The 25,369-nt window shown below is 42.3% G+C and overlaps 1 protein-coding gene across 1 annotated transcript in view; it reads left to right on the top strand.

Annotated features, from left to right (window-relative positions):
- The window catches only part of VPS11 (VPS11 core subunit of CORVET and HOPS complexes), a 126,981-nt gene that overhangs the window by 83,667 nt on the left and 17,945 nt on the right, over positions 1 to 25,369 (top strand). The window contains exons 13-15 of the mRNA XM_053691297.1: positions 17,236 to 17,438; positions 18,094 to 18,265; positions 18,889 to 19,111. Of these exons, the coding sequence (XP_053547272.1) occupies positions 17,236 to 17,438; positions 18,094 to 18,265; positions 18,889 to 19,111 (598 nt within the window). The remainder of the gene's footprint in view (positions 1 to 17,235; positions 17,439 to 18,093; positions 18,266 to 18,888; positions 19,112 to 25,369) is intronic.

Raw genomic sequence — 25,369 nt, 5'->3', positions numbered from 1 at the left:
GTGATAAAAACGTATTTATTTCATTTGTCAATCGTTTTTTTAGTATTAAGGGGTTATTAATCCATTTGCTGATGGGTGCTATCCTTTGCTAAATTAATGCATTTCATATGAAAAATTGATTGCTATAACTAAACCGGTTCATTGTTATATCAAAGTGACAGTTTTTTTTTTGTGTGCTTCTTAAAGGCACAGTAACGTTTTTTATATTGCTTGTAAATTCATTTGAAAAGTATTTTCCAAGCTTGCTAGTCTAATTGCTAGTTTGTTTAAACATGTCTGACACAGAGGAATCTCTTTGTGCAATATGTTCAAAGGCCAAGGTGGAGCCCAATAGAAATTTATGTACTAATTGCATTGATGCTACTTTGAATAAAAGCCAATCTGTACAAGTTAAGCAAAATTCACCAGAGAACGAGGGGGAAGTTATGCCGACTAACTTGCCTCACGTGTCAGTACCTGCATCTCCCGCTCAGGAGGTGCGTGATATTGTAACGCCAAGTACATCAGGGCGGCCATTACAAATCACTCTACAAGACATGGCTAATGTTATGACTGAAGTTTTATCTAAATTGCCAGAACTTAGGGGTAAACGAGACCACTCTGGGGTGAGAACAGAGTGCGCTGATAATGCTAGGGCCATGTCTGATACTGCGTCACATATTGCAGAACATGAAGACGGAGAGCTTCATTCTGTGGGTGATGGATCTGATCCAAATAAACTGGATTCAGACATTTCAAATTTCAAATTTAAGCTGGAAAACCTCCGTATATTACTAGGGGAGGTGTTAGCGGCTCTGAATGATTGTAACACGGTTGCAATCCCAGAGAAAATATGTAGGTTGGATAAATATTTTGCGGTACCAACGTGTACTGACGTTTTTCCTATACCTAAGAGACTTACTGAAATTGTTACTAAGGAGTGGGATAGACCCGGTGTGCCTTTCTCACCCCCTCCTATATTCAGAAAAATGTTTCCAATAGACGCCACCACACGGGACTTATGGCAAACGGTCCCTAAGGTGGAGGGAGCAGTTTCTACTTTAGCTAAGCGTACCACTATCCCGGTGGAGGATAGCTGTGCCTTTTCAGATCCAATGGATAAAAAGTTAGAGGGTTACCTTAAGAAAATGTTTGTTCAACAAGGTTTTATATTGCAACCCCTTGCATGCATTGCGCCTGTCACGGCTGCGGCGGCATTTTGGTTTGAGTCTCTGGAAGAGACCCTTGACACAGCTCCATTGGATGAGATTACACACAAGCTTAAAACCCTTAAGCTAGCTAATTCATTTATTTCTGATGCCGTAGTACACTTAACTAAACTTACGGCTAAGAATTCCGGATTCGCCATTCAGGCGCGCAGAGCGCTGTGGCTAAAATCCTGGTCAGCTGATGTGACTTCTAAATCTAAATTGCTTAACATACCTTTCAAGGGGCAGTCATTATTCGGGCCCGGTTTGAAAGAAATTATCGCTGACATTACGGAAGGTAAGGGCCATGCCCTGCCTCAAGACAGAGCCAAACCAAGGGCTAGACAGTCTAATTTTCGTGCCTTTCGTAACTTCAAGGCAGGAGCAGCATCAACTTCCTCGGCTCCAAAACAGGAAGGAACTGTTGCTCGCTACAGACAAGGCTGGAAACCTAACCAGACCTGGAACAAGGGCAAGCAGGCCAGAAAACCTGCTGCTGCCCCTAAGACAGCATGAAGTGAGGGCCCCCGATCCGGAAACGGATCTAGTGGGGGGCAGACTTTCTCTCTTCGCCCAGGCTTGGGCGAGAGATGTCCAGGATCCCTGGGCGTTGGAAATCATATCTCAGGGATATCTTCTGGACTTCAAAGCTTCTCCTCCACGAGGGAGATTTCATCTTTCAAGGTTGTCAACAAACCAGATAAAGAAAGAGGCGTTTCTACGCTGTGTACAAGATCTTTTACTGATGGGAGTGATCCATCCGGTTCCGCGGTCGGAACACGGACAAGGGTTTTACTCAAATCTGTTTGTGGTTCCCAAGAAAGAAGGAACCTTCAGACCAATATTGGATTTAAAGATCCTAAACAAATTCCTAAGAGTTCCATCGTTCAAAATGGAAACTTTCTTTCATGTAATTAGCAAGAGTCCATGAGCTAGTGACGTATGGGATATACATTCCTACCAGGAGGGGCAAAGTTTCCCAAACCTCAAAATGCCTATAAATACACCCCTCACCACACCCACAATTCAGTTTTACAAACTTTGCCTCCTATGGAGGTGGTGAAGTAAGTTTGTGCTAGATTCTACGTTGATATGCGCTCCGCAGCAAGTTGGAGCCCGGTTTTCCTCTCAGCGTGCAGTGAATGTCAGAGGGATGTGAGGAGAGTATTGCCTATTTGAATGCAGTGATCTCCTTCTACGGGGTCTATTTCATAGGTTCTCTGTTATCGGTCGTAGAGATTAATCTCTTACCTCCCTTTTCAGATCGACGATATACTCTTATTTATATACCATTACCTCTGCTGATTTTCGTTTCAGTACTGGTTTGGCTTTCTACAAACATGTAGATGAGTGTCCTGGGGTAAGTAAATCTTATTTTCTGTGACACTCTAAGCTATGGTTGGGCACTTTATTTATAAAGTTCTAAATATATGTATTCAAACATTTATTTGCCTTGACTCAGAATGTTCAACATTCCTTATTTTCAGACAGTCAGTTTCATATTTGGGATAATGCGTTTGAATCAATCATTTTTTCTTACCTTAAAAATTTGACTTTTTTTCCCTGTGGGCTGTTAGGCTCGCGGGGGCTGAAAATGCTTCATTTTATTGCGTCATTCTTGGCGCGGACTTTTTTGGCGCAAAAAATCTTTTCTGTTTCCGGCGTCATACGTGTCGCCGGAAGTTGCGTCATTTTTTGATGTCCTTTTGCGCCAAAAATGTCGGCGTTCCGGATGTGGCGTCATTTTTAATATGGGCGTCGCTTTTGTCTCCACATTATTTCAGTCTGATTTTTTCTTTGCTTCTGGTTACTAGAAGCTTGTTTATTGGCATTTTTTCCCATTCCTGAAACTGTCATTTAAGGAATTTGATCAATTTTGCTTTATATGTTGTTTTTTCTCTTACATATTGCAAGATGTCTCACGTTGCATCTGAGTCAGAAGATACTTCAGGAAAATCGCTGTCTAGTGCTGGAACTACCAAAGCTAAGTGTATCTGCTGTAAACTTTTGGTAGCTATTCCTCCGGCTGTTGTTTGTATTAATTGTCATGACAAACTTGTTAAAGCAGATAATATTTCCTTTAGTAATGTACCATTGCCTGTTGCAGTTCCCTCAACATCTAAGGTGCAGAATGTTCCTGATAACATAAGAGATTTTGTTTCTGAATCCATCAAGAAGGCTATGTCTGTTATTTCTCCTTCTAGTAAACATAAAAATTTTTTAAAACTTCTCTCTCTACAGATGAATTTTTAAATGAACATCATCATTCTGATTCTGATGACTCTTCTGGTTCAGAGGATTCTGTCTCAAAGATTGATGCTGATAAATCTTCATATTTATTTAAAATGGAATTTATTCGTTCTTTACTTAAAGAAGTACTAATTGCTTTAGAAATAGAGGATTCTGGTCCTCTTGATACTAATTCTAAACGTTTAGATAAGGTGTTTAAATCTCCTGTGGTTATTCCAGAAGTTTTTCCTGTTCCTAATGCTATTTCTGAAGTAATTTCCAGAGAATGGGATAAATTGGGTAATTCATTTACTCCTTCTAAACGTTTTAAGCAATTATATCCTGTGCCGTCTGACAGATTAGAATTTTGGGACAAAATACCTAAAGTTGATGGGGCTATTTCTACCCTTGCTAAACGTACTACTATTCCTACGTCAGATGGTACTTCGTTTAAAGATCCTTTAGATAGGAAAATTGAATCCTTTCTAAGAAAAGCTTATCTGTGTTCAGGTAATCTTCTTAGACCTGCTATATCTTTGGCTGATGTTGCTGCAGCTTCAACTTTTTGGTTGGAGACTTTAGCGCAACAAGTAACAGATCATGATTCTCATAATATTATTATTCTTCTTCAGCATGCTAATAATTTTATCTGTGATGCCATTTTTGATATTATCAGAGTTGATGTCAGGTTTATGTCTCTAGCTATTTTAGCTAGAAGAGCTTTATGGCTTAAAACTTGGAATGCTGATATGGCTTCTAAATCAACTCTACTTTCCATTTCTTTCCAGGGTAACAAATTATTTGGTTCTCAGTTGGATTCCATTATCTCAACTGTTACTGGTGGGAAAGGAACTTTTTTACCACAGAATAAAAAATCTAAGGGTAAAAACAGGGCTAATAATCGTTTTCGTTCCTTTCGTTTCAACAAAGAACAAAAGCCTGATCCTTCATCCTCAGGAGCAGTTTCAGTTTGGAAACCATCTCCAGTCTGGAATAAATCCAAGCCTTCTAGAAAGGCAAAGCCTGCTTCTACGTCCACATGAAGGTGCGGCCCTCATTCCAGCTCAGCTGGTAGGGGGCAGGTTACGTTTTTTCAAAGAAATTTGGATCAATTCTGTTCACAATCTTTGGATTCAGAACATTGTTTCAGAAGGGTACAGAATTGGTTTCAAGATGAGACCTCCTGCAAAGAGATTTTTTCTTTCCCGTGTCCCAGTAAATTCAGTGAAAGCTCAAGCATTTCTGAATTGTGTTTCAGATCTAGAGTTGGCTGGAGTAATTATGCCAGTTCCAGTTCTGGAACAGGGGATGGGGTTTTATTCAAATCTCTTCATTGTACCAAAGAAGGAGAATTCCTTCAGACCAGTTCTGGATCTAAAAATATTGAATCGTTAAGTAAGGATACCAACGTTCAAAATGGTAACTGTAAGGACTATCTTGCCTTTTGTTCAGCAAGGGCATTATATGTCCACAATAGATTTACAGGATGCTTATCTGCATATTCCGATTCATCCAGATCATTATCAGTTCCTGAGATTCTCTTTTCTGGACAAGCATTACCAGTTTGTGGCTCTGCCGTTTGGCCTAGCTACAGCTCCAAGAATTTTTACAAAAGTTCTCGGTGCCCTTCTGTCTGTAATCAGAGAACAGGGTATTGTGGTATTTCCTTATTTGGACGATATCTTGGTACTTGCTCAGTCTTTACATTTAGCAGAATCTCATACGAATCGTCTTGTGTTGTTTCTTCAAGATCATGGTTGGAGGATCAATTTACCAAAAAGTTCATTGATTCCTCAAACAAGGGTAACTTTTCTGGGTTTCCAGATAGATTCAGTGTCCATGACTCTGTCTTTAACAGACAAGAGACGTCTAAAATTGATTTCAGCTTGTCGAAACCTTCAGTCACAATCATTCCCTTCGGTAGCCTTATGCATGGAAATTCTAGGTCTTATGACTGCTGCATCGGACGCGATCCCCTTTGCTCGTTTTCACATGCGACCTCTTCAGCTCTGTATGCTGAATCAATGGTGCAGGGATTACACAGATATCTCAATTAATATCTTTAAAACCGATTGTACGACACTCTCTAACGTGGTGGACAGATCACCATCGTTTAATTCAGGGGGCTTCTTTTGTGCTTCCGACCTGGACTGTAATTTCAACAGATGCAAGTCTCACAGGTTGGGGAGCTGTGTGGGGATCTCTGACGGCACAAGGAGTTTGGGAATCTCAGGAGGTGAGATTACCGATCAATATTTTGGAACTCTGTGCAATTTTCAGAGCTCTTCAGTCTTGGCCTCTTCTGAAGAGAGAATCGTTCATTTGTTTTCAGACAGACAATGTCACAACTGTGGCATACATCAATCATCAAGGAGGGACTCACAGTCCTCTGGCTATGAAAGAAGTATCTCGAATTCTGGTTTGGGCGGAATCCAGCTCCTGTCTAATCTCTGCGGTTCATATCCCAGGTATAGACAATTGGGAAGCGGACTATCTCAGTCGCCAAACGTTGCATCCGGGCGAATGGTCTCTTCACCCAGAGGTATTTCTTCAGATTGTTCAAATATGGGAGCTTCCAGAAATAGATCTGATGGCGTCTCATCTAAACAAGAAACTTCCCAGGTATCTGTCCAGATCCCGGGATCCTCAGGCGGAAGCAGTGGATGCATTATCACTTCCTTGGAAGTATCATCCTGCCTATATCTTTCCGCCTCTAGTTCTTCTTCCAAGAGTAATCTCCAAGATTCTGAAGGAATGCTCGTTTGTTCTGCTGGTAGCTCCGGCATGGCCTCACAGGTTTTGGTATGCGGATCTTGTCCGGATGGCCTCTTGCCATCCGTGGACTCTTCCGCTACGACCAGACCTTCTGTCGCAAGGTCCTTTTTTCCATCAGGATCTCAAATCCTTAAATTTAAAGGTATGGAGATTGAACGCTTGATTCTTAGTCAAAGAGGTTTCTCTGACTCTGTGATTAATACTATGTTACAGGCTCGTAAATCTGTATCCAGAGAGATATATTATAGAGTCTGGAAGACTTATATTTCTTGGTGTCTTTCTCATCATTTTTCTTGGCATTCTTTTAGAATTCCAAGAATTTTACAGTTTCTTCAGGATGGTTTAGATAAAGGTTTGTCCGCAAGTTCCTTGAAAGGACAAATCTCTGCTCTTTCTGTTCTTTTTCACAGAAAGATTGCTAATCTTCCTGATATTCATTGTTTTGTACAAGCTTTGGTTCGTAAAAAACCTGTCATTAAGTCAATTTCTCCTCCTTGGAGTTTGAATTTGGTTCTAGGGGCTCTTCAAGCTCCTCCGTTTGAACCTATGCATTCATTGGACATTAAATTACTTTCTTGGAAAGTTTTGTTCCTTTTGGCAATCTCTTCTGCCAGAAGAGTTTCTGAATTATCTGCTCTTTCTTGTGAGTCTCCTTTTCTGATTTTTCATCAGGATAAGGCAGTGTTGCGAACTTCTTTTGAATTTTTACCTAAAGTTGTGAATTCCAACAACATTAGTAGAGAAATTGTGGTTCCTTCATTATGTCCTAATCCTAAGAATTCTAAGGAGAAATAGTTACATTCTTTGGATGTTGTTAGAGCTTTGAAATATTATGTTGAAGCTACTAAGTCTTTCCGAAAGACTTCTAGTTTATTTGTTATCTTTTCCGGTTCTAGAAAAGGCCAGAAAGCTTCTGCCATTTCTTTGGCATCTTGGTTGAAATCTTTAATTCATCTTGCCTATGTTGAGTCGGGTAAAACTCCGCCTCAAAGGATTACAGCTCATTCTACTAGGTCAGTTTCTACTTCCTGGGCGTTTAGGAATGAAGCTTCGATTGATCAGATTTGCAAAGCAGCAACTTGGTCCTCTTTGCATACTTTTACTAAATTCTACCATTTTGATGTATTTTCTTCTTCTGAAGCAGTTTTTGGTAGAAAAGTACTTCAGGCAGCGGTTTCAGTTTGAATCTTCTGCTTATGTTTTTCATTAAACTTTATTTTGGGTGTGGATTATTTTCAGCAGGAATTGGCTGTCTTTATTTTATCCCTCCCTCTCTAGTGACTCTTGCGTGGAAAGATCCACATCTTGGGTAATCATTATCCCATACGTCACTAGCTCATGGACTCTTGCTAATTACATGAAAGAAAACATAATTTATGTAAGAACTTACCTGATAAATTCATTTCTTTCATATTAGCAAGAGTCCATGAGGCCCACCCTTTTTTGTGGTGGTTATGATTTTTGTATAAAGCACAATTATTCCAATTCCTTATTTTATATGCTTTCGCACTTTTTTATCACCCCACTTCTTGGCTATTCGTTAAACTGAATTGTGGGTGTGGTGAGGGGTGTATTTATAGGCATTTTGAGGTTTGGGAAACTTTGCCCCTCCTGGTAGGAATGTATATCCCATACGTCACTAGCTCATGGACTCTTGCTAATATGAAAGAAATGAATTTATCAGGTAAGTTCTTACATAAATTATGTTATTCGGACAATCTTACCCATGATCCAAAGGGGTCAGTACATGACCACAGTGGATTTAAAGGATGCCTACCTTCACATACCGATTCACAAGGATCATTACCGGTATCTAAGGTTTGCCTTCCTAGACAGGCATTACCAGTTTGTAGCTCTTCCCTTCGGGTTAGCTACGGCTCCAAGAATCTTTACAAAGGTTCTGGGTTCTCTTCTGGCGGTACTAAGACCGCGAGGAATATCGGTAGCTCCGTACCTAGACGACATTCTGATACAAGCGTCAAGTTTCCAAACTGCCAAGTCTCATACAGAGTTAGTACTGGCATTTCTAAGGTCACATGGGTGGAAAGTGAACGAAGAAAAGAGTTCTCTATTGCCACTCACAAGAGTTCCCTTCTTAGGGACTCTCATAGATTCTGTAGAAATGAAGATTTACCTGACAGAGGACAGGTTAACAAAACTTCTAAATGCTTGCCGGATCCTTCATTCCATTCCACACCCGTCAGTGGCTCAATGCATGGAGGTAATCGGCTTAATGGTAGCGGAAATGGACATAGTACCCTTTGCACGGCTACATCTCAGACCGCTGCAATTGTGCATGCTAAGTCAGTGGAATGGGGATTACTCAGATTTGTCCCCTATGCTGAATCTGGATCAAGAGACCAGAGATTCTCTTCTATGGTGGCTTTCTCGGCCACATCTGTCCAGAGGGATGCCCTTCAGCAGGCCAGACTGGACAATTGTAACAACAGACGCCAGCCTATTAGGTTGGGGCGCTGTCTGGAATTCCCTGAAGGCTCAGGGATCATGGACTCAGGAGGAGAGTCTTCTTCCAATAAACATTCTGTAATTGAGAGCAGTTCTCAATGCCCTTCTGGCTTGGCCTCAGTTAGCAACTCTGAGGTTCATCAGGTTTCAGTCGTACAACATCACGACTGTGGCTTACATCAACCATCAGGGAGGGACAAAGAGTTCCCTAGCGATGATGGAAGTTTCAAAGATAATTCGCTGGGCAGAGTCTCACTCTTGCCACCTGTCAGCGATCCACATCCCAGGCGTGGAGAACTGGGAGGCGGATTTCCTAAGTCGCCAGACTTTTCATCCGGGGGAGTGGGAACTTCATCCGGAGGTCTTTGCCCAAATACTTCGACGTTGGGGCAAACCAGATATGGATCTCATGGCGTCTCGCCAGAACGCCAAGCTTCCTTGTTACGGGTCCAGATCCAGGAACCCGGGAGCGGTCCTGATAGATGCTCTGACAGCACCTTGGACCTTCAAGATGGCTTATGTGTTTCCACCCTTCCCGATGCTTCCTCGATTGATTGCCAGGATCAAACAGGAGAGAGCATCGGTGATTCTAATAGCGCCTGCGTGGCCACGCAGGACCTGGTATGCAGATCTAGTGGACATGTCATCCTGTCCACCTTGGTCGCTGCCTCTGAGACAGGACCTTCTAATTCAGGGTCCTTTCAAACACCAAAATCTAATTTCTCTGAAGCTGACTGCATGGAGATTGAACGCTTGATTTTATCAAAGCGTGGATTTTCGGAGTCAGTAATTGATACCTTAATACAGGCTAGGAAACCTGTTACCAGGAAAATTTACCATAAGATATGGCGTAAATATTTACACTGGTGCGAATCCAAGAGTTACTCATGGAGTAAGGTTAGGATTCCTAGGATATTGTCTTTTCTACAAGAAGGTTTAGAAAAGGGTTTATCTGCAAGTTCTTTAAAAGGACAGATCTCAGCTCTGTCCATCCTTTTACACAAACGTCTGTCAGAAGTTCCAGACGTTCAGGCTTTTTGTCAGGCTTTGGCCAGGATTAAGCCTGTGTTTAAGACTGTTGCTCCACCGTGGAGCTTAAACTTAGTTCTTAACGTTTTACAGGGTGTTCCGTTTGAACCCCTTCATTCCATTGATATCAAGCTATTATCTTGGAAAGTTCTGTTTTTAATGGCTATTTCCTCGGCTCGTAGAGTCTCTGAGTTATCGGCTTTACATTGTGATTCTCCTTATCTGATTTTTCATTCAGACAAGGTAGTTCTGCGTACTAAACCTGGGTTCTTACCTAAGGTAGTCACTAACAAGAATATCAATCAAGAGATTGTTGTTCCATCATTGTGCCCTAACCCTTCTTCAAAGAAGGAACGACTTCTGCACAATCTAGACGTAGTCCGTGCCCTGAAATTTTATTTACAGGCAACTAAAGATTTTCGCCAAACTTCTTCCCTGTTTGTCGTTTATTCTGGACAGAGGAGAGGTCAAAAAGCATCTGCTACCTCTCTCTCTTTTTGGCTTCGTAGCATAATACGTTTAGCCTATGAGACTGCTGGACAGCAGCCTCCTGAAAGAATTACAGCTCATTCTACGAGAGCTGTGGCTTCCACGTGGGCCTTTAAGAATGAGGCCTCTGTTGAACAGATTTGCAAGGCTGCAACTTGGTCTTCTCTTCATACTTTTTCCAAATTTTACAAATTTGACACTTTTGCTTCTTCTGAGGCTGTTTTTGGGAGAAAGGTTCTTCAGGCAGTGGTTCCTTCCGTGTAAAGATCCTGCCTGTCCCTCCCGTCATCCGTGTACTTTAGCTTTGGTATTGGTATCCCATAAGTAATGGATGACCCGTGGACTGACTACACTTAACAGGAGAAAGCATAATTTATGCTTACCTGATAAATTCCTTTCTCCTGTAGTGTAGTCAGTCCACGGCCCGCTCTGTTTTTTATGGCAGGTCTAAATTTTAAATTATACTCCAGTCACCACTGCACCCTATAGTTTCTCCTTTCTCGTTTGGTTTTCGGTCGAATGACTGGGTGTGACGTAGAGGGGAGGAGCTATATAGCAGCTCTGCTTGGGTGATCCTCTTGCACTTCCTGTTAGGGAGGAGTTAATATCCCATAAGTAATGGATGACCCGTGGACTGACTACACTACAGGAGAAAGGAATTTATCAGGTAAGCATAAATTATGTTATACATATATATATATATATATATATATATATATATATATATATATATATATATATATGTGTATGTATGTATGTATGTATGTAACCAGAGTGAATGCAAGCCCTAGTGAACATCTACTTAAAAAGACATTATTTCTCTTGTTAAGTGTGTTCAGTCCACGGGTCATCCATTACTTATGGGATATATTCTCCTCCCCAACAGGAAGTTGCAAGAGGATCACCCAAGCAGAGCTGCTACATAGCTCCTCCCCTCACATGTCATATCTAGTCATTCTCTTGCAACCCTCAACAAAGAAGGAGGTCGCTGGAGGAGTTGGAGTTTTTACTTAATTATTCTTCAATCAAAAGTTTGTTATTTTAAATGGCACCGGAGTGTGCTGTTTTTTTCTATCTCAGGCAGTATTTGGAAGAAGAAACTGCCTGCGTTTTCTATGATCTTACCAGGCGTAACTAAGATCCACTGGCTATTCTCGACATTCTGGGGAGTGGGGTAACTTCAGAACATGGGAATAGCATGCAGGGTCCACCGCAAATGAGGTATGTGCAGTACAATATTTTCTGGGAATGGAATTGACTAAGAAAATACTGCTGTCACCCGTATGATGTAAGTACAGCCTTAAATGCAGTAGTAGTGACTGGTATCAGGCTGATAAATGTATGCACAATAGAGTTATTTTCTAGGGACTAGAATTTGACTGTGAAAATACTGTTAATACTGAAATAATGCTTAAGCCTTATCTGCAGTGGTAGCGACTGGTTGCAGGCTTAGTAATAACTTTGCATGACATTTAAAGAAGTTTATTTTCAAAACGTTTACTGGCATGTTATTCGTTTTGTGAGGTACTTGGTGATAAATCCTTTGGGCATGAATTTTTTTCCACATGGCTAACGTATATTTCTACATAGAAACCGTTATATCAGGTCTCCCACTGTTGTAAATGAGCGGGAGGGGCCTCTTTTTAGCGCCTTGTTGCGCAGTTAAAATTCTAGCACAGTCTTCCTGCTTCTTCCTCCTTGATCCAGGACGTCTCTAGAGAACTCAGGGGTCTTCAAAATTCGTTTTTTGAGGGAGGTAATCAGTCACAGCAGACCTGTGACAGTGTGTTAGACTGTGATAAAAACGTTTTATATTAATTTGATATCCGTTTTTTTTTTTGGGTACTGAGGGGTTAATCATCCGGTTGCTAATGGGTGCAATCCTCTGCTAATTAATACATTTAAAGAATTGTTGACTATAACTGAATTATTCTTTAGTTACTGAACTGTGTTTTTAAAAAAAAGCGCTGCAGCGTTTTTTATATTGCTTGCAAACTTATTGAAAGTATTTTCCAAGCTTGCTAGTTTCATTGCTAGTCTGTTTAAACATGTCTGATACAGAGGAATCTGCTTGTTCATTATGTTTAAAAGCCGTTGTGGAGCCCAATAGAAATATGTGTACCAATTGTATTGATGTTACTTTGAAAAATCAATCTGTACCGCTTAAAAAATTATCACCAGACAACGAGGGGACAGTTATGCCGTCTAACTCTCCTCACGTGTCAGTACCTTCGTCTCCCGCTCGGGAGGTGCGTGAGATTGAGGCACCAAGTACATCAAGGCCCTTACAAATCACTTTACATGATATGGCTAATGTTATGAAAGAAGTGTTATACAATATGCCAGAGTTAAGAGGCAAGCGCGACAGCTCTGGGTTAAGGACAGAGCGCGCCGATGACACGAGAGCCATGTCTGATACTGCGTCACAATTTGCAGAACATGAGGACGGAGAGCTTCATTCTGTGGGTGACGGTTCTGATTCGGGGAGACCGGATTCAGAAATTTCAAATTTTAAATTTAAGCTTGAGAACCTCCGCGTGTTGCTAGGGGAGGTGTTAGCGGCTCTGAATGATTGTGACACGGTGGCAATCCCAGAGAAATTATGTAGGCTGGATAAATACTACGCGGTGCCGGTGTGTACTGACGTTTTTCCTATACCAAAGAGGCTTACAGAGATTATTAGTAAGGAGTGGGATAGACCCGGTGTGCCTTTTTCCCCTCCTCCGATATTTAGAAAAATGTTCCCTATAGACGCCACCACAAGAGACTTATGGCAGACGGTCCCTAAGGTGGAGGGAGCAGTTTCTACTTTAGCCAAGCGTACCACTATCCCGGTGGAGGATAGCTGTGCTTTCTCAGATCCAATGGATAAAAAATTAGAGGGTTATCTTAAGAAAATGTTTATTCAACAAGGTTTTATATTACAGCCTCTTGCATGCATTGCGCCTGTCACTGCTGCAGCGGCATTCTGGTTTGAGTCTCTGGAAGAGGTGATTCGCACAGCACCATTGGATGAGTCTCTGAGCAAGATTAGAACCCTTAAGCTGGCTAATGCGTTTGTTTCGGATGCCGTAGTGCATTTAACCAAACTTACGGCTAAAAATTCCGGATTCGCCATACAGGCGCGCAGAGCGCTTTGGCTTAAATCCTGGTCAGCAGATGTAACTTCTAAGTCTAAATTGCTAAACATTCCTTTCAAAGGGCAGACATTATTCGGGCCCGGCTTGAAGGAAATTATTGCTGACATTACTGGAGGTAAGGGCCACACCCTTCCTCAGGACAGGGCCAAATCGAAGGCCAAACAGTCTAATTTTCGTGCCTTTCGTAATTTCAAGGCAGGAGCAGCATCAACTTCCTCCGCTCCAAAACAGGAAGGAACTACTGCTCGTTACAGACAGGGTTGGAAAAGCAACCAGTCATGGAACAAGGGCAAGCAGGCCAGAAAGCCTACTTCCGCCGCTAAGACAGCATGAAGTCAGGGCCCCCTTTCCGGAGACGGATCTAGTGGGGGGCAGACTCTCTCTCTTCGCCCAGGCTTGGGCAAGAGATGTACAGGATCCCTGGACGCTGGAGATTATATCTCAGGGATACCTTCTGGATTTCAAGACTTCTCCTCCACAAGGGAGGTTTCATCTGTCAAGGTTATCAACAAACCTAGTAAAGAAAGAGGCATTTCTACAATGTGTACAAGACCTCTTAGTGATGGGAGTGATCCACCCAGTTCCGCGGACGGAACAGGGGCAAGGGTTTTATTCAAATCTGTTTGTGGTTCCCAAGAAAGAGGGAACCTTCAGACCAATCTTAGATTTAAAAATCTTAAACAAATTCCTAAGGGTTCCATCGTTCAAGATGGAAACCATTCGAACCATCCTACCCATGATCCAAGAGGGTCAATATATGACCACAGTGGATTTAAAGGATGCCTACCTTCACATACCGATTCACAAAGATCATTATCGGTACCTAAGGTTTGCCTTTCTAGACAGGCATTACCAGTTTGTAGCGCTTCCCTTCGGGTTGGCTACGGCCCCGAGAATTTTTACAAAGGTTCTGGGCTCTCTTCTGGCGGTACTAAGACCACGAGGCATAGCGGTGGCTCCGTACCTAGACGACATTCTGATTCAAGCGTCAAGTTTTCAAAATGCAAAGTCTCATACAGAGATAGTTCTAGCATTTCTGAGGTCGCATAGGTGGAAAGTGAACGTGGAAAAGAGTTCTCTGTTACCACTCACAAGGGTCCCTTTTCTAGGGACTCTTACAGATTCTGTAGAGATGAAGATTTACCTGACGGAGTCCAGGCTATCAAAACTTCTCAATGCTTGCCGTGTCCTTCACTCCATTCCAAGCCCATCGGTAGCTCAGTGCATGGAAGTGATCGGCTTAATGGTCGCGGCGATGGACATAGTGCCATTTGCGCGCCTACATCTCAGACCGCTGCAACTATGCATGCTAAGTCAATGGAACGGGGATTACTCAGATCTGTCCCCTTTGCTAAATCTGGACCAGGAGACCAGAGATTCTCTTCTCTGGTGGTTATCACGGGTTCATCTGTCCAAAGGAATGTCCTTTCGCAGACCAGATTGGACGATTGTGACGACAGATGCCAGCCTACTAGGCTGGGGAGCAGTCTGGAACTCCCTGAAGGCTCAGGGATCGTGGACTCAGGAGGAGAAACTCCTCCCAATAAACATTCTAGAATTAAGGGCAATATTCAATGCTCTTCTAGCTTGGCCTCAGTTGGTAACACTGAGGTTCATCAGATTTCAGTCGGACAACATCACGACTGTGGCTTACATCAATCATCAAGGGGGAACCAGGAGTTCCCTAGCGATGTTGGAAGTCTCGAAGATAATTTGCTGGGCAGAGTCTCACTCTTGCCACCTGTTAGCGATCTACATCCCAGGCGTGGAGAACTGGGAGGCGGATTTTTTAAGTCGCCAGACTTTTCATCCGGGGGAGTGGGAACTTCACCCGGAGGTATTTGCCCAACTGATTCTTCGTTGGGGCAAACCGGATCTGGATCTCATGGTATCTCGCCAGAACGCCAAGCTTCCTTGTTACGGATCCAGGTCCAGGGACCCGGGAGCGGTGCTGGTAGATGCACTAGCAGCCCCTTGGGTTTTCAACATAGCTTATGTGTTTCCACCTTTTCCGTTGCTTCCTCGTCTGATTGCCAGGATCAAACAGGAGAGAGCATCGGTGATTCTGATAGCGCCTGCGTGGCCACGCAGGACCTGGTATGCAGACCTAGTGGACATGTCGTCCTGTCCACCATGGTCTCTACCCCTGAGGCAGGACCTTCTAATTCAGGGTCCTTTCAACCATCCAAACCTAATTTCTCTGAGGCTGACTGCTTGGAAATTGAATGCTTGATTCTATCAAAGCGTGGGTTTTCGGATTCGGTTATTGATACATTAATACAGGCTTGGAAACCTGTTACCAGAAAAATTTACCACAAGATATGGCGTAAATATTTATATTGGTGTGAATCCAAGAGTTACTCATGGAGTAAGGTTAGGATTCCTAGGATATTGTCTTTTCTACAAGAGGGTTTAAAAAAGGGCTTATCCGCTAGTTCACTAAAGGGACAGATTTCTGCTCTGTCTATTCTTTTACACAAGCGTCTGGCAGAGAATCCAGACGTCCAGGCTTTTTGTCAGGCTTTGGCTAGGATTAAGCCTGTGTTTAAAGCTGTTGCTCCTCCGTGGAGCTTAAACTTGGTTCTTAAAGTTCTCCAGGGTGTTCCGTTTGAACCCCTTCATTCCATTGATATTAAGCTTTTATCTTGGAAAGTTCTGTTTTTGATGGCTATTTCCTCGGCTCGAAGAGTCTCTGAGTTATCTGCCTTACATTGTGATTCTCCTTATCTGATCTTTCATTCAGACAAGGTAGTCCTGCGTACTAAACCTGGGTTTTTACCTAAGGTTGTTTCTAACAAGAATATCAATCAAGAGATTGTTGTTCCATCCTTATGTCCTAATCCTTCTTCAAAGAAGGAACGTCTTTTGCATAATCTAGACGTGGTCCGTGCTCTGAAGTTCTACTTACAGGCAACTAAAGATTTTCGACAAACTTCTTCTCTGTTTGTCGTTTACTCTGGACAGAGGAGAGGTCAAAAGGCTTCGGCTACCTCTCTCTCTTTTTGGCTTCGTAGCATAATACGCTTAGCCTATGAGACTGCTGGACAGCAGCCTCCTGAAAGAATTACAGCTCATTCCACTAGAGCTGTGGCTTCCACCTGGGCCTTTAAGAATGAGGCCTCTGTTGAACAGATTTGCAAGGCTGCAACTTGGTCTTCACTTCATACTTTTTCCAAATTTTACAAATTTGACACTTTTGCTTCTTCGGAGGCTGTTTTTGGGAGAAAGGTTCTACAGGCAGTGGTTCCTTCTGTTTAATGTTCCTGCCTTGTCCCTCCCATCATCCGTGTACTTTAGCTTTGGTATTGGTATCCCATAAGCTAATGGATGACCCGTGGACTGAACACACTTAACAAGAGAAAACATAATTTATGCTTACCTGATAAATTTATTTCTCTTGTAGTGTGTTCAGTCCACGGCCCGCCCTGTCTATTTGAGGCAGGTTCTAAATTTTAAATTATAACTCCAGTCACCACTGCACCCTATAGTTTCTCCTTTCTCGTCTTTTTTCGGTCGAATGACTGGATATGACATGTAAGGGGAGGAGCTATGTAGCAGCTCTGCTTGGGTGATCCTCTTGCAACTTCCTGTTGGGGAGGAGAATATATCCCATAAGTAATGGATGACCCGTGGACTGAACACACTACAAGAGAAATAAATTTATCAGGTAAGCATAAATTGTTTTTTTTAAATTTTTTACACCCTGCCCAAAAATATTATGTCTAAAAAAGGCCTTAAACCTGGTGGGGGGGGGGGCAGCAGAATTTTGAGTGCCTAGGGCAGCACAAAACCTAAATACGCCCCTGGTCTGTGTTATCTGGGTAGGTTTTTATTGCCCCTGATCTCACTCTTTTTATTAGTAACCTTCACATTGTCCCACCCTCTCCTCCTCTTCTTTGCTGTTCCTTTTTGTTTCCCAGTTTTCAGCAGATCATGCACTACCATATGCAAAATGATCAGTATCAGAAGGTGATAGAAGCCTGTGAGCGATTTGGGGAGCAAGAAGGCTGCCTGTGGGAGCAAGCGCTCAGTTACTTCGCACGCAGAGAGGAGGACTGTAAAGAGCATATTGCCACTGTTCTGGGGCACATCGAGAGCAGGAATCTCATGCCCCCACTGCTTGGTTAGACTCATTCATTTCACATTATATTAAGAAGTTGTGCAAAGTGCCTGTGCAATTTTAAATGATGCACCTGATAAATCCTTTTTCTTTGACCACATTCCATATTAAAGTGAGAGCTTTATGGTTCCAGGAGATCTACACATAATAGCTGTGTCGTAGACGCATATTGCCTTTAACTGATACAGATTCCCCATAATAAAATATTTAAATAGCAATTGCAATGTACTTTTACTTATTTTACCTACTTTTTCATTTAATTCAGCTATGCAAACTGTAGTTTTTCCATTGCCCCATGGAGGCTGGAGTACACTCCATGAAAATCAGAACTCTGAACTCCCTACATGCTGCACAGTGATTGTTGATATGTGCAATAGCTTGCTTACAGCTCTCTCAAATTTGCAACATGCAAAGGAAATAAGACAAAAGCTTCCATATAAAAAAAAAAATCACACACACTAGTTTAATTAAAAAAGAGCAGTAGATTGAGGTGGTTACATTTTATTTAACGATGTATGGTCTAGAAAGTATGCAACTGTATTGGCTTGACTAGAATTGCAGCCTATATTGTGTATAAGTAACACAGTATTTCTTTTACCCATCATTTTAAAGTGAGTGATATTATACACTATTTTAAAATGAACTTCTTCTATTCTAGTTGTCCAGACTTTGGCTCATAACTCAACTGCTACACTATCAGTGATTCGAGAATACCTCATCAGCAAGATGCAGAAACTGAGCCAGCAGGCAGAGGAGGATGAGCAGAAGGTGCAACACTACAGAGAGGAGACGGCTCGCATCCGACAGGAGATACAAGAGCTCCGCACAAGGTTAGCAAAGACGATTAGGGCAGATAGCAAGCTCCCAGTGTGTGAACAAAGGACTGAGATAGATGGAGTTGTTTAAACACTGGGGTAGGTGAGTCCTTGTTAATGGGATATTTTACAAGAATTTTAGAATTATGGTTCAGAAATTCTGCTTTAAATTTGAACTGCTTGTTTTGTTTTTGTTTTTTCATTTTTCTTTACATTTTTATTAAGATTTTAAGCAAATAATTGCAAGATTGTAATGGAAATTGCTTCTGCACAGGCTTTTATAACCTTCTTGTCACATGTGCACCAATTACTACAAAGTTTAGGAATATTATCCAGTTAATTATGTAAAATAAAGTATAGGTGTGTTTAACAAATCCTAAGTCTAGTGACATACGACATTTAAGCACTAAAGCTGTGGTCATAGCCAAACACAGTCTTGGTACTAAGACACATTCTAAGAGGAGGAGAAAGATTGTGTGTAAGTAAAGCTGTGATGCTAGAAATGACCAGAAAGAGCTAAATATATCCATGTTGTCTATATATCCGCTAGATTGGCTGTATTCCATATTACCCTGATTGAATCAATGATTTTTTATTGGCAATTGAACTGCTTGTATTTCATCATTTTCCTCACACAGCCCCAAGATCTTCCAGAAGACCAAATGTAGCATCTGTAGCAGTGCTCTGGAACTGCCATCTGTGCACTTCTTATGTGGACACTCTTTCCACCAACACTGCTTTGAAAGCTATGCAGAGAGCGATTCGGATTGCCCCACCTGCTTGCCTGAAAACCGAAAGGTTCTAGACATGATTCGTGCCCAGGAGGAGAGGAGGGACCTCTATGATCATTTCCAGCACCAGGTATGCATTCACCATAGTTACTTTACAACTGCTATTCTTTTAGATGTAATTTACCACCAAAATAAATCTATTGCTAGCACTTTATATTAATTGATTAGGTATTACCTTGATGTACTGTGATGCTGTAGCAGCAATTATAACTCAGTATTTCTTCTGTTAAGTGTGATCAGTCCACGGGTCATCATTACTTCTGGGATATTACTCCTCCCCAACAGGAAGTGCAAGAGGATTCACCCAGCAGAGCTGCATATAGCTCCTCCCCTCTACGTCACTCCCAGTCATTCTCTTGCACCCAACGACTAGATAGGATGTGTGAGAGGACTATGGTGATTATACTTAGTTTTTATCTTCAATCAAGAGTTTGTTATTTTAAAATAGCACCGGAGTGTGTTATTATCTCTCTGGCAGAGTTTGAAGAAGAATCTACCAGAGTTTTTGTTATGATTTTAGCCGGAGTAGTTAAGATCATATTGCTGTTTCTCGGCCATCTGAGGAGAGGTAAACTTCAGATCAGGGGACAGCGGGCAGATGAATCTGCATAGAGGTATGTAGCAGTTTTTATTTTCTGATAATGGAATTGATGAGAAAATCCTGCCATACCGATATAATGTCATGTATGTATACTTTACACTTCAGTATTCTGGGGAATGGTACTTCACTAGAATTACACTGTAAGAAATACATAAAGCTGTTTAATAACTAGAGATTATGTTTAACGTTTTTGCTGGAATGTAAAATCGTTTTCATTTACTGAGGTTCTGAGTGAATAAATGTTTGGGCACTATTTTTCCACTTGGCAGTTGCTTAATCTGTTTTCTGACAGTTTCTGTTCTCCCTCACTGCTGTGTGTGAGGGGGAGGGGCCGTTTTTTGGCGCTTTTACTACGCATCAAATATTTCAGTCAGCAACTCATTGTATTCCCTGCATGATCCGGTTCATCTCTACAGAGCTCAGGGGTCTTCAAAACTTATTTTGAGGGAGGTAATTTCTCTCAGCAGAGCTGTGAGAATTGTAGTTTGACTGAGATAAAAAACGTTTATTCTGTAATTTGTTGCCTGCTTTCAGAATTTGTTATCTTTGCTAATGGGATTAAACCTTTGCTAAAGTTGTTTACAAGGATTGAGGCTATAACTGTTTCAATTTATTAATTTTCAACTGTCATAGATCTTCTGTGCTTCTTAAAGGCACAGTACGTTTTAATATTATTCTAATTGAATTGTATTTCCAAGTTGCAAGTTTATTTGCTAGTGTGTTAAACATGTCTGATTCAGAGAATGATACCTGTGTCATTTGTTGCAATGCCAAAGTGGAGCCCAATAGAAATTTATGTACTAACTGTATTGATGCTACTTTAAATAAAAGTCAATCTGTACAAATTGAACAAATTTCACCAAACAACGAGGGGAGAGTTATGCCGACTAACTCGCCTCACGTGTCAGTACCTACATCTCCCGCTCAGAGGGAGGTGCGTGATATTGTAGCGCCGAGTACATCTGGGCGGCCATTACAAATCACATTACAGGATATGGCTACTGTTATGACTGAGGTTTTGGCTAAATTACCAGAACTAAGAGGTAAGCGTGATCACTCTGGGGTGAGAACAGAGTGCGCTGATAATATTAGGGCCATGTCAGACACTGCGTCACAGGTGGCAGAACATGAGGACGGAGAACTTCATTCTGTGGGTGACGGTTCTGATCCAAACAGACTGGATTCAGATATTTCAAATTTTAAATTTAAACTGGAAAACCTCCGTGTATTACTAGGGGAGTAGTTAGCGGCTCTGAATGATTGTAACACAGTTGCAATACCAGAGAAAATGTGTAGGTTGGATAAATATTTCTTCTGTTATGTGTGATCAGTCCACGGGTCATCATTACTTCTGGGATATAACTCCTCCCCAACAGGAAATGCAAGAGGATTCACCCAGCACAGCTGCATATAGCTCCTCCCCTCTACGTCACTCCCAGTCATTCTCTTGCACCCAACGACTAGATAGGATGTGTGAGAGGACTATGGTGATTATACTTAGTTTTTATAACTTCAATCAAAAGTTTGTTATTTTACAATAGCACCGGAGCGTGTTATTGCCTCTCTGGCAGAGTTTGAAGAAGAATCTACCAGAGTTTTTACTATGATTTTAACCGGAGTAGTTAAGATCATATTGCTGTTTCTCGGCCATCTGAGGGAGGTAAAAGCTTCAGATCAGGGGACAGCGGGCAGATGAATCTGCATTGAGGTATGTAGCAGTTTTTATTTTCTGAATGGAATTGATGAGAAAATCCTGCCATACCGTTATAATGACATGTATGTATACTCTACACTTCAGTATTCTGGGGATGGTACTTCACTGGAATTACTCTGTAAAAAGTACATTAAACCTTTTAATAGGTATTTATTATGTTAAACGTTTTTGCTGGAATGTAGAATCGTTTGCATTTTCTGAGGTACTGAGTGAATAAATGTTTGGGCATTATTTTTCCACTTGGCAGTTGCTTGTTTTAATTGTGACAGTTTCGTTTCTCTCTCACTGCTGTGTGTGAGGGGGAGGGGCCGTTTTTGGCGCTCTTTGCTACGCATCAAAAATTTCCAGTCAGTTACTCTTGTATTTCCTGCATGATCCGGTTCATCTCTAAACAGAACTCAGGGGTCTTCAAAATTCTTTGAAGGGAGGTAGATTCTCTCAGCAGAGCTGTGAGACTTATATATTGACTGTGATTAAAAACGTTGCTCTGTAATTTTTACGTTTCAAATTTAATTATTGTTACTTTACTAATGGGAACAAACCTTTGCTAAAAGTTGTGTTGTTTTCAAGGATTGATGCTATAACAGTTTTTTCAGTTCATTATTTCAACTGTCATTTAATCGTTTAGTGCTTCTTTGAGGCACAGTACGTTTTTCTTAAATAAGATTGTAACCAAGTTGCAAGTTTATTTGCTAGTGTGTTAAACATGTCTGATTCAGAGGAAGATACCTGTGTCATTTGTTCCAATGCCAAGGTGGAGCCCAATAGAAATTTATGTACTAACTGTATTGATGCTACTTTAAATAAAAGCCAATCTGTACAAATTGAACAAATTTCACCAAACAGCGAGGGGAGAGTTATGCCGACTAACTCGCCTCACGTGTCAGTACCTGCATCTCCCGCCCGGGAGGTGCGTGATATTGTGACGCCTAGTACATCTGGGCGGCCATTACAGATAACATTACAAGATATGGCTACTGTTATGACTGAAGTTTTGGCTAAATTACCAGAACTAAGGGGCAAGCGTGATCACTCTGGGGTGAGAACAGAGTGCGCTGATAATACTAGAGCCATGTCTGATACTGCGTCACAGCTTGCAGAGCATGAGGACGGAGAGCTTCATTCTGTGGGTGACGGTTCTGATCCAAACAGATTGGATTCAGATATTTCAAATTTTAAATTTAAATTGGAGAACCTCCGTGTATTACTAGGGGAGGTTTTAGCGGCTCTTAATGATTGTAACACTGTTGCAATACCAGAGAAATTGTGTAGGTTGGATAAATACTTTGCGGTACCGGCGAGTACTGACGTTTTTCCTATACCTAAGAGACTAACTGAAATTGTTACTAAGGAGTGGGATAGACCCGGTGTGCCGTTCTCACCCCCTCCAATATTTAGAAAGATGTTTCCAATAGACGCCACCACACGGGACTTATGGCAAACGGTCCCTAAGGTGGAGGGAGCAGTTTCTACTTTAGCTAAGCGTACCACTATCCCGGTGGAGGATAGCTGTGCTTTTTCAGATCCAATGGATAAAAAATTAGAGGGTTACCTTAAGAAAATGTTTGTTCAACAAGGTTTTATATTGCAACCCCTTGCATGCATCGCGCCGATTACGGCTGCGGCAGCATTTTGGATGGAGTCTCTGGAAGAGAACCTTAGTTCAGCTACGCTGGACGACATTACGGACAGGCTTAGAGTCCTTAAACTAGCTAATTCATTCATTTCGGAGGCCGTAGTACATTTAACCAAACTTACGGCTAAGAACTCAGGATTCGCCATTCAGGCACGTAGGGCGCTGTGGCTAAAATCCTGGTCAGCTGATGTAACTTCTAAGTCCAAATTACTTAATATACCTTTCAAGGGGCAAACTTTATTTGGGCCCGGTTTGAAAGAAATTATCGCTGACATTACAGGAGGTAAGGGCCACGCCCTGCCTCAAGACAAAGCCAAAGCTAAGGCTAGACAGTCTAATTTTCGTCCCTTTCGGAATTTCAAAGCAGGAGCAGCACCATCTTCCACTGCACCAAAACAGGAAGGAGCCGTTGCTCGTTACAGACAAGGCTGGAAACCTAACCAGTCCTGGAACAAGGGCAAGCAGGCCAGGAAACCTGCTGCTGCCCCTAAGACAGCATGAATCGAGGGCCCCCGATCCGGGACCGGATCTAGTGGGGGGCAGACTCTCTCTCTTCGCCCAGGCTTGGGCAAGAGATGTTCAGGATCCCTGGGCGCTAGAGATCATATCTCAGGGATACCTTCTAGACTTCAAATTCTCTCCCCCAAGAGGGAGATTTCATCTGTCAAGGTTGTCAACAAACCAGATAAAGAAAGAAGCGTTTCTACGCTGTGTACAAGATCTGTTATTAATGGGAGTGATCCATCCGGTTCCGCGGTCGGAACAAGGACAAGGGTTTTACTCAAACCTGTTTGTGGTTCCCAAAAAAGAGGGAATTTTCAGGCCAATCTTGGATTTAAAGATCCTAAACAAATTCCTAAGAGTTCCATCGTTCAAAATGGAAACTATTCGGACAATCTTACCCATGATCCAAAAGGGTCAGTACATGACCACAGTGGATTTAAAGGATGCTTACCTTCACATACCGATTCACAAAGATCATTACCGGTATCTAAGGTTTGCCTTCTTAGACAGGCATTACCAGTTTGTAGCTCTTCCATTCGGATTGGCTACGGCTCCAAGAATCTTCACAAAGGTTCTGGGTGCCCTTCTGGCGGTACTAAGACCGCGAGGAATTTCGGTAGCTCCGTACCTAGACGACATTCTGATACAAGCTTCAAGCTTTCAAACTGCCAAGTCTCATACAGAGTTAGTTCTGGCATTTCTAAGGTCGCATGGATGGAAAGTGAACGAAAAGAAGAGTTCTCTCTTTCCTCTCACAAGAGTTCCATTCTTGGGGACTCTTATAGATTCTGTAGAAATGAAGATTTATCTGACAGAAGACAGATTAACAAAGCTTCTAAATGCATGCCGTGTCCTTCATTCCATTCAACTCCCGTCAGTAGCTCAATGCATGGAGGTGATCGGCTTAATGGTAGCAGCAATGGACATAGTACCCTTTGCACGTCTACATCTCAGACCGCTGCAATTGTGCATGCTGAGTCAGTGGAATGGGGATTACTCAGACTTGTCCCCTACTCTGAATCTGGATCAAGAGACCAGAAACTCTCTTCTATGGTGGCTTTCTCGGCCACATCTGTCCAGGGGGATGCCATTCAGCAGGCCGGACTGGACAATTGTAACAACAGACGCCAGCCTACTAGGTTGGGGCGCTGTCTGGAATTCTCTGAAGGCTCAGGGACAATGGAATCAGGAGGAAAGTCTCCTACCAATAAACATTCTGGAATTGAGAGCAGTTCTCAATGCCCTTCTGGCTTGGCCCCAGTTAAAAACTCGGGGGTTCATCAGGTTTCAGTCGGACAACATCACGACTGTAGCTTACATCAACCATCAAGGAGGGACAAGAAGCTCCCTAGCAATGATGGAAGTATCAAAGATAATTCGCTGGGCAGAGTCTCACTCTTGCCACCTGTCAGCAATCCACATCCCGGGAGTGGAGAACTGGGAGGCGGATTTCTTGAGTCGCCAGACTTTTCATCCGGGGGAGTGGGAACTTCATCCGGAGGTCTTTGCCCAAATACTTCGACGTTGGGGCAAACCAGAGATAGATCTCATGGCGTCTCGCCAGAACGCCAAACTTCCTCGCTACGGGTCCAGATCCAGGGATCCGGGAGCGGTTCTGATAGATGCTTTGACAGCACCTTGGAACTTCGGGATGGCTTATGTGTTTCCACCCTTCCCGCTGCTTCCTCGATTGATTGCCAAAATCAAACAGGAGAGAGCATCAGTGATTCTAATAGCGCCTGCATGGCCACGCAGGACTTGGTATGCAGATCTAGTGGACATGTCATCCTGTCCGCCTTGGTCTCTACCTCTAAGACAGGACCTTCTGATACAGGGTCCATTCAAACATCAAAATCTAACTTCTCTGAAGCTG

Source organism: Bombina bombina, chromosome 8, assembly GCF_027579735.1.
Source record: "Bombina bombina isolate aBomBom1 chromosome 8, aBomBom1.pri, whole genome shotgun sequence".
NCBI classification, from domain to species: domain Eukaryota; kingdom Metazoa; phylum Chordata; class Amphibia; order Anura; family Bombinatoridae; genus Bombina; species Bombina bombina.
The sequence above is the reverse complement of the archived record's forward strand: the minus strand, read 5'-3'. Positions and strand labels throughout refer to the sequence as shown.